Source organism: Dromaius novaehollandiae, chromosome Z (assembly GCF_036370855.1).
Source record: "Dromaius novaehollandiae isolate bDroNov1 chromosome Z, bDroNov1.hap1, whole genome shotgun sequence".
Classification (NCBI taxonomy): Eukaryota; Metazoa; Chordata; class Aves; order Casuariiformes; family Dromaiidae; genus Dromaius; species Dromaius novaehollandiae.
In genome coordinates this window covers 59,230,256-59,244,070 of record NC_088132.1, presented here as the reverse complement: position 1 = coordinate 59,244,070, position 13,815 = coordinate 59,230,256, and the positions used below count along the sequence as shown (strand labels likewise).

The following is a 13,815-nucleotide window of genomic DNA, read 5'->3' as shown; positions in this document are numbered from 1 at the left end:
AAAGAAATCACTCTTCTTATCTGTTTTCTCCCTTCTGCTGTCTGTTATATTTTGGTATGTAAGACCTCACTGTGACAGACTAGCAGGAGGCTAGGTCTACAGTTGTCAATAGTCTCCAGGCATTTCATTTTCCAGTGTTTTTCCCCAATAATCCTGACATTAAAAAAAATCATGTATATAAAAACAGTATGTGAACAAAATGAAAGTAAGTAACAGTAAAATTACACTCTTTACCAACTAAAAGGGTATTTTACTTGGTGTCTTTGTTATGTAAGAAAAGGAACCAATTTAATTGAAAACATTTAAAATGTGCTCTAATTAAATGGATTCCAACATGCTTGAACTGGTTTGATTGCTTTTTCAAAATAAGGTGCAGTTTCATTTTATTCTTAATTTGATTTATTTTGCACTGACTGCTTCCCTTGAGACAGATCTAGCAATCATACAGGGAGATGACAGGAAAACTATTCATCAATAACAATTTTCTCCCAGGAATACAGCTCATTCATCTGGTTGCCCAATCACTGTTACCAATGCAAAGAAAGAGACAGGGACCTGCAGTCAGGCAGGGAAGAGTGGGACACAGACTCTTTCAGTAGCAGCCCACAGCTAAACTAAAGTAAGTAACGTGAAATGACATCCTCAGGTTTGTTTGCCCTAATTAACTCATGATTTAAGTTAAAATGATATGAGCAAAAGAGTGCAGACGTACATGCAAGTCTCATGCCCTGGTTTAACTGGAACAACTCTTCAGTAAAACTGCTTCATTCTTCAAGCATAGAAATGCCAAGGACCATGAACACTTCTAAACACAGAGTAGTTTTCAACGAGTAGATAAACTGAGTTGCTGCATAATATTTAGAGCTATGAAAAAATTTACCGAAAGGCAGAGGAGACTGGAAAAGGAAATGAGATGGAGGGGAATGAACACTTGCTAGAGTGGTCTGCCACATCCAGTACAGAAGACAAAATCTATCAGGTACTCTGGTCCATAAATCCTTTGCAGACAAACAGAGCAGCTAATGCAATCACATTGAGAAGGTCATTGGAAATTTTATTTAAAAAAATTCTATTCTGTCTGCTTCTGATCACGTTCTGGAAAGAGTCGCTTGTGAAAGATTCAATAGACACACAGTAAAAAATGAATGGGCAATGATGGCTGCATTTTCCTCAGGGAGGAATAATCATGGGGGTGGGGGAGGAGAATCACATAGGACAATACAGAATAAGGTAAACATTAAATCAACTTTTAAAGATCTTTTATTTGAAGTATAGGGTAGTAGAAAATAACTACCTTTTTGTGCTTTAGCTGTTATTTCAAAGTATTTAACTGTAAGATCTTGAATAGAAAGCACAGCCACGTGGGCTTTTTTCTGCCAATCAGCATCTTCTTTTTGCAGACTCTCAATTCTTCTGGGGCCTAGGTAATCATTCTCAATCGAGATCTGAAAATAAATCAATCCATAATTAACAACACAATGAACTGCTGCTATTTTGCCAACAGCAATCCGTTTCAGGGTGGAAGGAGGGAATGCGGGGAGAAGGAAAGAGGGAAGGAAAGGAAAGAAGGAAAGAAAAGAAGGAAAAGAAAGAAAGAAAAAAAAGGGGGGGGGGGGGAGCCACCAGCAAACAACCATGATTTCTACTAAAAGGAAAAAAACCTTTAAAGTGTTCCTTTCTGTTGAAAAAGGTACAGTCAGGGTTTCATTACTATTCTTACTGGAAGCACAACAAATTCAAATATAAGTTTGATTTGCCAGTATCTTATTATTAAATATCTTATTATCTTCAGACAACAAGCATGTTCTACCCAGGCTTTCTTCCAGCAGATAATACTCCATTCTGAAATAAATGAATGCTCTTATCTCAGAAGTGAGGGGCAGGGGGGAAGAAGGTGAAGTAATCTTCTACATTTTGTTATATATGACTTTTCAAAACATATTTTCCTAGTGACTGGGAGTTTAAATATCTTCTCATTGCTAAAACTAAAACAATTTTGTTTTGAAGTGATAACTATCTTTTAAAAATTAGTAAACACATAGCTTTCTCTCCCAAAACTGAAAATTTTTACACACTACCTTCCACTGCAGACAACAGACTATATATCAAAGTAATTAAGTATTTAAGTCTGATCATGCCAGATCAAAGCCTTAATTTTGAATATTTTTCATGTATATCAGTCAAGAAGACACCTCACTAGTGTAGACACTTAAAAAAAACAAAACAGAACAAAAACAAGCAAAAAAGTACTCAATCTTCTGGGTCATTAGTTGTTTTAACCTGAAGCTCTAACTGCTCTATTTTTTTATGTTAATTTCACAAAACTTCAAGCTGGTCTCAAACAGCAAACTACAATCAGAAATGTTTTAAGTGACTGTTCAGGATCTACCTTTGAATTTCCACTTACCGCATTTCTAAGATGGATGATTTTTAAAAGCAAAAATGCACAATGCCCTCTATGTAATTGCTAATTTCTTGGAAAACATAGTTCAATATTTTAGTCTATTTCTTGTATATTTCTAAATCCTTTGTAAAGGCAACAGGCAAAATAAAAAATGTGAACAAATGACAGGTGAACATTAATTTTACTGGATGGGTTGTTGTGCAATTTGATGAACCACGAATGTTCCATGATTTCCACAGGGAATGCCTATGAGGGGACACACAAGAAAATTTCCAAATAAAAGTGTATGTACATATCAGTGAATGACGACTAGTGAAGTGAATGTTTTCCAAGTACTGAGAACTATGAAACAGCATGTTCATTTGAAAAGTAGGATTACAAAAATGCAGTCAGAAATCTTCCTCCTCTATTCCTAGATAAAGATGATGTTGGAATTGACATGGGATCACTGAATAATGTGAGTAACATCTTTGTCAGCCATTATTTCTAACAGAATAAAAAGTCCCAAAGTAACAGTTCTTCATATGGTTTTGCCTGCCAAAACATTATTACACACATTATATTATATACACACATATTATAACACACAGCGCAAGCTAGAGATCTATGATGTACAAAGTACAGTTGGATCTTTGTTCCCTAGGGCAGGTATTTACAAGCAACAAAAACAAAAAAAAAAAAAAAAGGAAGCACCTTTTCTTTAGCCGCAATCCCAAATATTTCATCCATACCTTCATTCACGCTGAGGGTATACATATGGCAAGGCACCAAAAACACAAGCACCCCTGTCTGGAAGGAGGTCCCCAAGAACCAGACCAACATAATGCCTCAAGGCTTCAGCAACAGTGTCATGCTTAATGAAAGCCTGAGGAGAGTTCCAGACAGCAGATACACAGGATGGACGCTTTTCACTAACCCTGCTTGAGCCAGCCTGCCCTGCTGCTTAGCAGTCTCACAGTCTGTACCTACATAGCTTGTTATTTAGCAAAGCAGTCACACTCTTAAAATTATTGAGGGTTCTTCCTGAAGCTTCTTGTAGAATAAACAAAAAAACAAAGGCACATCTAATGTTCACAACATACAAGGACCGTACACAAGGCTGCTTCGGCCCTTGCATTATGCAGCTTGGATAAGACGGGGGAGAGAGAGAGAGTCCGTCTCTCCCTCACACACACACAATGTCCATTTCCTGGCTCCGAAGCTATGAAACGATGGAGGAGGGAGCAAGGTTAAGGGACAGACTCCTAGGAATTAAGAGATGTAAAATGCTCAGAATAGGCTCTTGGGCTGATTCAGAGGACTGGTCCTCAGTCAAAGAGGCATTTGTCACTCTTTGGAGAGTGTACTTAATTATAAGATAATACACTGTGACCACTTGCTGCCAGCTGATGGCATCTCAAACAACTCGTGGAGCAGCAGGAGTCAAATGAATCAAACAATATCCAGGGAAATTAACTGTCTATCAGCATGCCAGGAGCTTGGCACTGTGTATTATAAACAAAAGTCATCTTTTACCTAGAACAGCCAGAAATACTCTCATGCAAGGGGAAAGAAAGCAATCAAGTTGCTTTGATATTTCACTTCAAGAGAGGATTTCATTCTGTGTGAAGCAGGCTCTGCCAGAAAGACACTCCAGAGTGGTATTCAGTGAACACGCTCTACACTGTGTCCTTAAAGGCAGGTCCTTGCTTCCCAGCTTTGTTTTTATTAGCTCACTGACTTTCTCAGTGGCAGCAAACTTTGCAAAGTGCCATTTGGTCCCTTGGAAGTTGCCACCCCTGAAGCCCAGGTGCCTGCTTCTCCCGGCAGCATTGCAGTGTTTCTGCCCAAGCCAGAGGCTCCCTGCTCTGAGCTTGTCTGTCACACAGACCCTGTGGTGTATGGGAGTCTCTCCAACAACCTGAAAGTGCTCCAGTGCTGCCCAGAGGAAGAGAATCTCTTCCCCTCTGGCCAGTGGGTTCCACCCGATTTAATTTCTCCATCAAGAAATGTAATAAAGTCATTAAAAATAAGATTCAAGTGTAAAAGAAAATACTGATAGTAACCATTCCAAAGGTAACTACTGGCATTCTTTATAGCCTAAGCCAAATAACTAATACAAATATAAACTAAAAGATGGAGAGCAATAGAGAGCATGCAAACAGCCACTTTTGGCCATGTACCTGGCACACTCTGGGGAGACAGAAAAAGAAAAAACAGAGAGCCATACTGTGAATGTATATATTGACAATCATCAATTACTTAAGAGAGAGGGAAAAATAATAATAATAATCAGTTTTCAAGTGCAACCTACCCAGATAATTAGATTATCTCAGTCACTGATGAAATTTATGTTTGTCACACCGTTATGCAGCAGGATAGACAATCGACAGAGAAAGAGAGAGATGAACAGCCAGTGCTAAAATACACACTGCCCCCCTTGCCAAATCGTTGTCTGAGCCTTACGTTCCAGTTCACTTCTCCATTTAGACAATCCTTCCTCCACAGTGGACTCCACTTAGCCCTGTACAGTACCACTGCAGCAAATATACAGATACACCCAAACATTTTATATTATTTAAAATTAAGATTTAATATATCTTTATATAGAAAAGATTAAATAACTTAGAGTTGTGCCTTATTACAGGAACTTGAAGTTGAAGGCAAGACCTAGACCCTGGTAGTTTAAATAAGGGAAGATAACAGCTGTAATAGGGAGAAAAGTTGGGGAGGAGAGAGGGAGAACCCTTCTACAGAGGTTGCAACTCATGAGGACCATACGGCAGCTCGATCGATTTTCTCAAACTGGCAAAAGTCCTCTTCACCTACACCTTCATGCAATGGAGAAGACGACTCTCACATCTACAGTTTATCCTAGCTGAGAATTTAATCAGGAAATGGGAAACACACATGGGCCATTAAACAGCAATGTGAACAGGCCCATGAGTTTTGAAGATCTGTTTTCTGTATCCCCTTTAATAAATAATCCCCTTTAATGAATATATCTGAAGGGAGTAACCCTCAATAAGAAATTAAAGGAAGCTCTTACATACTTCTGCGTTCCATTACTGTTTGCAATGCATGCATAACACGTTTAGGCTTCCCTTTGCTTACAGCACCTTTATGATGCCAGCATCTTTTGCTTTTATAGTCCACAAAAAGAGCACAGGAATGTTTTATAGAATAAACAGTAACATATAATTAGGATGACTATTGTCCAACTTAGACATGACTAAGAGAAGGTACCAAAAGATAGAAATAGACAGAGGGAAGAAAGAAAAACTAAATCACACTGTCATCTAATTGCTACTTCTTTAAAATATATGTATCTATTTTTGATTCAGTAAAAATTTATTTTAGTTAAAAATTAAGGAACTGACAACATGGTTGAAGTTTTTTCTAACTTATAAGGCTTTTCAATTCCCTAATATTTTCTCAAACTCACTTTTTTGGTTTGAAGTTTTCTCATTTGGACTCAAAGTTCCATAGAAAAAAGTGTGGCCTAAGAGAAAAAACTCTCATCTCGCAAGTAGATCACATTGCCAAATCTACAGTTTTCTTTCTAGTAATCATTTTCCCAAAAAGGACATCCCAGCTAATTCTTCCTAAGCTATATTCACTTTCAGAAGAATACAAGCCTTATGGTAAAACTGTCTCAGGAAAAAAAAATTACCTTAAGATAAAATTTGTATTTGAAGACTTTTATATTTTGCAGGCTAAAGCACTGGATAATGCACTGGAACTAAGAAAATTATGATAGCTTTCACAAAAGTAGTTCTTGGGAAGCACACAAGAGGAGGAAGAAACAGCAGAAGCCATTAACTTCAACACTTCCTGGAAACATCTATTTCCATTGACCACTACTTCAGAGTAATGAAACATAAAAGAACACATTCCTACACCATAGGGATATGTTCCTGGAAGAAAAGCAATTAGTTCTTCAGAGGAAACAAATTGAAAAGAGGTCTCTATTCCAGCCTGTGAGCAAGTGAGTTTGAATCAGAAAGGCAAGACTCCTGCACTGGAGTACAGAGCCACTTTTCTCTAGAAGAGTTCACAGATAGTTACTATGGCTCACTCTGCCTCCCCCGCCCCTTAAACATTCACAGTAAAGAGAGAGTAAAGTAAGCTTACGGAGAGAAAGCATGAGAAACAGATCCGCAACTACAAAATTTTGTTACGTTTCAGAGAGTATGTATCTAAATAAAGGAAGATTCCTCAATGTCTTCAAGGTTCTTTCTGAAGACAGCTATGACAATAAAGGGCAAGACCGACAGAAAACAAGATTTAGGCCAGGTCACATTATAACTTAGACAGGGATCTGTCACCTTTCAACCGTTCCCTTTATTATTGTTCTCCTAGATGGACTCATAATAGGCAGAAAAGGAGAAAAAAAATAAGCTATACCAACAACAGGTTGGTTAATCATAGGAAAGAACAAAAGCAAGCTGAGAGCACACTACAGGCAGCAGAGGCAACGTATTAGAAAGAAAACGGCTTCATACAGGAAAGAGTGTTTTAGCTCAAACATTTAGCAAGCTTTCTTTGACACAGTCCAAGAAGCAACTCACAATCCCATGATCAAGTTTTTGTCTCACGAAGACCTCCTTAACTCTTTCCTGGCCCTCCACAGCGTGTGGAGTATTACTGCAAGGTCTCTTCCTTCTTTCTTTCTTTCTCCTTCTCTCCAACACTGCAAAAGAACATTCATGCACTTCCAGGTTTCACCCTTCTTTACTCCTTCCCATGCAGGAACACACAATTTCATATTTTCTGCATGCTTAAAATCCTTGCAGATTTTCATCAAGATACCTTTTTCAATGCATACTCAGTTTCCGCATCTTTCTTCCCCATTTCCTCCAATATTCTAATCTTAGGTCAGACCCAAGGTTGTCCTAGCCCTGCTTCCAACTGTAACCATTACTAATACTAGGAGAAACAATTTAAGAAACAAGGTTATGGCTTGTGTGATATTTCCCAACTTCTATTACAGACCAGCTCACAGGCTTCTTGAGCTGAAGGCTAATCACTGTTAATAACTGACGGGGCTGCCTCTTTTCGGACTCATAATTATAACTGTGGAAATTACTGCCACAGAGTAAGTGATGTCCTTTTAGTAAAGGGAGGGGGGGGAAAACACCACTTGGTTTTCCTTTGTTTGCAGGCTGTTTTAAAGCACCAAAATTTCATTTGAGGGCCCCCTATTTTTTTGCGTGTGAAATAGTGAAAGAAATCATTCTATATTTCCTTCCCCATACCATTCACGATTGTATAAACCTCCTTCTTATTTTCCATGAATTGCCTCTTTTCCAAACAAAGGTGATCTAATTTATTCTCTCTGTCTCTGCACTGAGGCTATTCATAATGTTTATCCTTATGATCCTTGCTGCCACCCTTTAACTATTCTGATTCTACAGTATAGTTTTGAGAGGGAGAGACTGCAACTACACACAGTGTTTAAGATGCAAGTATATCACGGATATATACAGAGGCACGATGTTGTTTTCTGTTTTTTCTTTTCTAATACTTCAAAACCTTTACTTTCCTCTTAAAAGATGCCAACCAGCAAGCTCTCTTCAGAGAACTCCCCACAGTAATTCTCATACCTTTTTCCTCAGGAGTAATAGCTAATTAAGTGCACATGAATGCGTACGTATACCCACAGATGTTGTCATCAGCGTTCCACCCATGCATTACTTTACATTTATGGACAATGAAATTGCCATTTTATTGCCCAGTCTTCCAGTCAAGCCTTTTGTAAGGAAACTTTTGGAGGGGGGCGGGGGGAGAAACAGCTCCCAAACATTGGTTACATGCCATGGTTTTGTAGTCAGCAGTCTCATACCAAGAGCTCGGGTTCCTCACTGACTCAGACTACCGGTCTGCCTTTCATCATATTGCCAGTTTAGAGCACCTTTTTTTCCAAAAGTATATAAAATCTTAAGTTTTAAAATCAGTAATACATTTTGGTATGAATTCATATAAAAATGAGCCTTATAAATCTACAGGAGAGTGTAACTGAGAATGTAAACAGAGACTGGCATACAACTTTTCCTAGAAAGAATCCAAGAGTATAAAAGCTATCACAGCATAATTCAATATATTACACCAGTTTCTCAAATAAGAAAAGAATATTTTCAACAATGTTTGTTACCTTCATTACAAATCCAGTCATTCTGCATAAACTTAGATTACCATTTCTCCCCAACTCTACAAGTTTTTCAAAATCCAAATTTATCTAATTATAATTTCTAGTGATGTGAGGACACATCCTCAACTACAGATATACTATACAGACTTAGGAATTTTTCAGTGTTTCACTCTGCCCACTGAGTGATATCTTAGTTTTTTTTTTAATTAGATATTTTTTATCAAGTTGTTGTCAACAAGTCACTAACTAGTCTGTAAATACCTGAGAGTGTTGTTTGCCCAAACTAAGGAGTGAAGTTGAGCGGACTGGCATGCAAGTAGTCTTGACATTTTAATTGTTGCTGCTTTACAGTCCTCTAATGCGCCTTATATGTAGCTTTGCTTTCACATTTTTCACTGCAAGATGACTACACACTCAAAAATATAACACAAGATTAAAAAATAAAATAAAAATCCTCAGTTCAAAGACCAGCTAAGACATCAACTATTCTAGAAAAAAATCATGGGTTTAGCAAACAGAGGTCATCTATTTGACGTTTGGGAGCAAGACTACAAATCAGTCTGTCGGAGATTGAAGACCATTCCCCTCCCTAAAACATCTTCAGTTGATTTCCCAAGCATAGGCAATGAATTTTTAATAAATATCACTCACATGATACTCATAATAAGAATGGAACACATATTCATTTTTCATTCCAACCTAGGAAACAATCTGAGATTTTTTTTTAAATATTCTCTCCATTTTGTTAGCTCTTCTTACAATTAAACTTATCTCCCGCTTTGAACTTGCTTTCAAAGTATGAACCCTTTTTTCCAAAAGTTAAAATGTTAAATGCAACATAATTTATTTCAAAGTATTTTATTTTAAACAAATCAAAGTCAAATTAGCTATGCGATTCAATACTACTACAGTTCACCATCAAGTATAAAAACAAAAAATAAACCACCATACATCTGAGCCAAAGTTAGATTTTCCTGCTTAAAGGAGCTTGAAAGAGCAACATAGACTAATAAATGATTCTATAATTTCAGAAAAACCCTAAATTATATTAAGCTATTTATCAAGGTAATTACTGCTCTAACCTCTTACTTCCAGTGTTAGATCTCAACATTAGTACATATAAAGTCCTTAAGCCTTACATTCAAGTGAATTCATGTATGTTACTCAAGATAAGGAAAATGCATCCAATGAAACTAAGAGTACTTTTAAGTATATATAATGTATAATTACATTTTAATGTTCTCATTTCCCAAATCTGAATTGAGGTAGTTACGACTGTAGTTTCTCACCTGTACAGAGATTGTATCACTACTCGGTTAAGCAAACACAATCCAACTCAGATCCTCAAGAATGCTTGTGTCAAAGTTTTGCTGACACCTACATGTTGGCTATGAAACAATTTATCTTATGTTTTATTTTTAGTCTAATCCCAAGCATAATTTTTAAAATGTATCAACAAAAGAAAGCCTCTCATTGACAACACTTGGGTTTTGATCAAAGACACAGTGCTTAGTCACCATGACTATGAAGTACTGTCCAAAACAAAAATCCAAAATAAGAAAGTAGTTTCTTTCTCTCTCTGAAGGCCAATAAACACTATCATATATATGTAAAAGGCTCTGGGTTTCTTGGCCTGTGAAGTTATTCTTTTGAAAGACACTTTTGAAAGAATAATCAGATTTGGTAACTCGTATCAAAGATCACTTCATATCTTGCTCCTAAAGGGCTCAAGGCTTGATCCTATTATCTGTCAGTAAGTTCTACAGCCAAATACCAACTACTAAAGTGGGCTGCTCCCTCCGTAATTTCAGAATGGAATAACTGGCAAAATTCAGATTTAACTGTCTGAAATCAAAGGCACCAGATCACAGTTAGCTACTCTGCTTCTTCCAACTTTTCAGAGAGACATTTCATCTCCAGTTTTCCAGCTACTGATGCTACTGATGTCTAATACTTCCCAGCTTTCTGCTATCACAATCTGTAATGTAAAGAAAATTAGCTAAACTTTCACAGGAAAACAATCCCTTTTAGTAAGTGGAAAAAAATGTTTCACATTTCTATCCACAAATTTTAAGATCAAAAACATTACAGATTTTTGTTTGATTCATTAAAAGTCTCATTTCTAGCAAAAAGAATATCTTAAAATCCATTTAGAATTCAAATGTTAAAGCTAGATAAAATAATCTGTAAATATGGTTTGCACTGTGGTTCTAAGTTCATACTTCTCTTCAAGGTCTCTTGGGAAAGATACAGATATAGACAGACAGCCAAAAATATATATAATTCAGCAATTGTACATCAAGCTTCATTTGCCTGATGCCTATGTTACATCTGAAAATCTGAAATCAGAAGGAACAGATCAATAACCCTAACAGTGAAATTAACAAACTAAAACTCACCAGTTGAATGTCTTCACGTGTAATTTTAGCTAAAACAGCAACAGCCCGGAAGTAAGGACATTAAACGATGCCTGTACAAATTGAGCACAGCTTATGTGTGTTCAGTTCCTTGATCATACCTTCTCCAGCATTCAGTGAACAGAAATACAGTGCTGACTGTTTGGCTGAATTACCAATGCAACTTTTCATACTTACCATACCAAATACAGCCCCTTGCACACACCAGCTAGTTAAACAACATTTCAACCTTCGACTGAATTTAGGACTGCTTTTCTAGCAAGCATTTCTCAATCTGACATTACAATTCATTACGAAGAGGCTTATATTTGTCTCCACGAGGTCTTAGAGCAAAGTGGGATTATTCCCACTTTAGAAAGAAAAAACATAGGTCCAAAACACTGCTCTGCTTGCAATCCCCACTTTTTCAAGAATGTATGATGGCTGGACACCATTTTGTTATGCTTACAGGAAGGTCCCCATTGATTTCAGCAGCACTTAAAACATTAAGCATTTCTGCAAACAAAACAGGTTTCTGAAGCTGGAAGCCCACAAAATGAGAAACACATCACTGTCAAACACTTTTGCTAGGTCAGATGGCTAGTCCATAATCAAACGGGAAATTCTGGCAGAATCCAATTTTCCAGAGTTGCATTCCACTTCATAAGGCCATCCTCTGTCCTTCCGCAATCTTGTACCTTTTCATTACATGTTTTCTAAATTCAGCAATAATTGAGAGGAGTCCTTCAAACTGTCGGCCTCACAGAATGGCTTTGATTCCTCATCCATACTGAATAATCCATCTTTCACACAAAGCACCCTTTGAGAAAATAGCACGCGATCAGTTGGATGGGGGGAGGGGAGATAAAAAGATTTCTACCATGGGCAACACTAATTCTGCATTTTCAAGCTTCCAAATACTTCAGTTTGTTATAAACAAACTTTACATTATTTTTACTGTTTCCCATAAAGGCAATGATAAACACCCTGGCAGTGATTCCCTAAGTGCCACAAGAGGAGAGAACACATTCAGTGCGGAAGGCACCTGCAGAGAATCGAGCTGTCCTACTCTAATAGGCCTCTGCTGAGTGCGTGCAATTTTGTGCATTTGTTTGTTTCTCCCTTCCCTCCCACAAACTTGTCCCTTCCCTAAATTTTCAAAGCAACAGCAGAAAATTAATACCTGGAGGATCTATCTTCCAATTTTTACATCATACTCCAAAAGGAGAAGACACTGAAGACTGTTCTCAAGCATCATAGGCAAAGCAATTGCTTTTTCCCCTAATCTCATTCTGAATGACAAAAAAAATTCTTAAAAAACAAAAACAAAACAACTTCCACACAAATCAGTCACAGACAGATACCCAAAACAGAAAAGCAAAGCCCTAAAAATGTTAAATAGAGTAATTACAGAAGGCATAGGCAATCCTGAATAAATACTGCTATTTGTATTCAAGCCGAATTATCCTTGTAACTTTTTTCTTCAATTTTAGTAACTCATTCTACATGTTCTTCTTTCCTTACCCTATCCTACATCCAAATTTTATCTTTCTCCTTGCGAGACTTCATTTAAACAGTATTGTATGTCCCCAGCTCCCATTTCACTGAGGTACTACACTTCAGAAATACTTCTGTTAAGCATGAAAACAGAGCTAACCCCAGCCCTAAGGGTTTATAAAAACCTATGGAGCTTTGTTCCATTATTAAGCCTTCCAGAAGCACATATGCTGCTAGTTAACACAAACCATCTCATGTACAAGTTCTATTTATAAACCAATTCCTCTACCCTAGCTACACAGTGTAATATATATTTTGTCATCTTAGATACAAGTACTGCTTTCTCTCAGACAATGAAATGAAAAACAAGAGATGGCATCTTTCTCTACCACATAATACAGATGACCAAGTTTTACAGCTCAAAAATTGCCAAGTTAGGAAGAGAACTTAATGTACATTAGATGCAACAATGTACTACTAAAGTAATCAACCACAGAACACGTCTCTGAAGTTTACCAAAGTTACTGTTTCAGGAAAAAACAAAAAAGAGATATTTTAAAACTGAAAATGAAGAGATCAATGTGGTTTAAAAAAGAGAGAGAGAGAGAGAGAGAGACAGACAGACAGACACTCTTATTTCATGTTCCATATTCAATATAGTATTTATCTTTTCTTGCCTGACAGAAGAACAAACATTTTTCTATGTTACAAATTCAAGTAAAATGGGAACTATTTCATCGTACTCTGAACAATGGTTTTTATTAAGCATATTGTTCATAATCCTCAACAGGATAATACATCTGAAAAAGATATGCACCCCAATTATCCATGCACTGACACTTATCACACGGGGAAGCACTTCTAGTTCAAATACATTAATTCACCGAGTTTCAGGTTGCTGAACCTTCTGAAAAATTACTTTAGTTATAGACATAGAAATAGGTCAAAATAAAATTAGTTTGAAATCTTGAATTCCCTTGCCTGCCTCCCTCATTCTATACTGAAACTCAGAGAAGAACACTATCTTTTAAAACCAAAACCAGGAAAAACGATGCTGGCTACCTGAATAAAGAGCCAAGCTTAGACAGAATGACGATTGCAATACAAACTAAAGTAGGCCCATTTTAGCTCCTGTGTCACAATATATAACAACTAAGAAAGTTACAGTCTAGGATCTGTTTAGAAACTGCTGGTTCTGTCAGAAGTACTTCAGAGATGCAATAGAGGGCAGTTGTTACTTTTGGTCAAGTCTCTAAAAGAAAAGGAAAAATATCTAAAAAAATTAGAATTACGTTTTAAATAAAGTCCCCATATATAACTGTTATAAAACAGTTTTACAAAAATGTATTATTCTTTAGCTGGCTATACTTTTTTAGCTCTTTGGAAAA

General features: G+C 36.9%; 1 protein-coding gene across 1 annotated transcript in view; it reads right to left on the bottom strand.

The window, feature by feature from the left end:
* The window catches only part of LOC112987052 (junction-mediating and -regulatory protein), a 71,122-nt gene that overhangs the window by 36,675 nt on the left and 20,632 nt on the right, over positions 1-13,815 (bottom strand). The window contains exon 3 of the mRNA XM_026106730.2: positions 1,295-1,445. Within this exon, the coding sequence (XP_025962515.2) occupies positions 1,295-1,445 (151 nt within the window). The remainder of the gene's footprint in view (positions 1-1,294; positions 1,446-13,815) is intronic.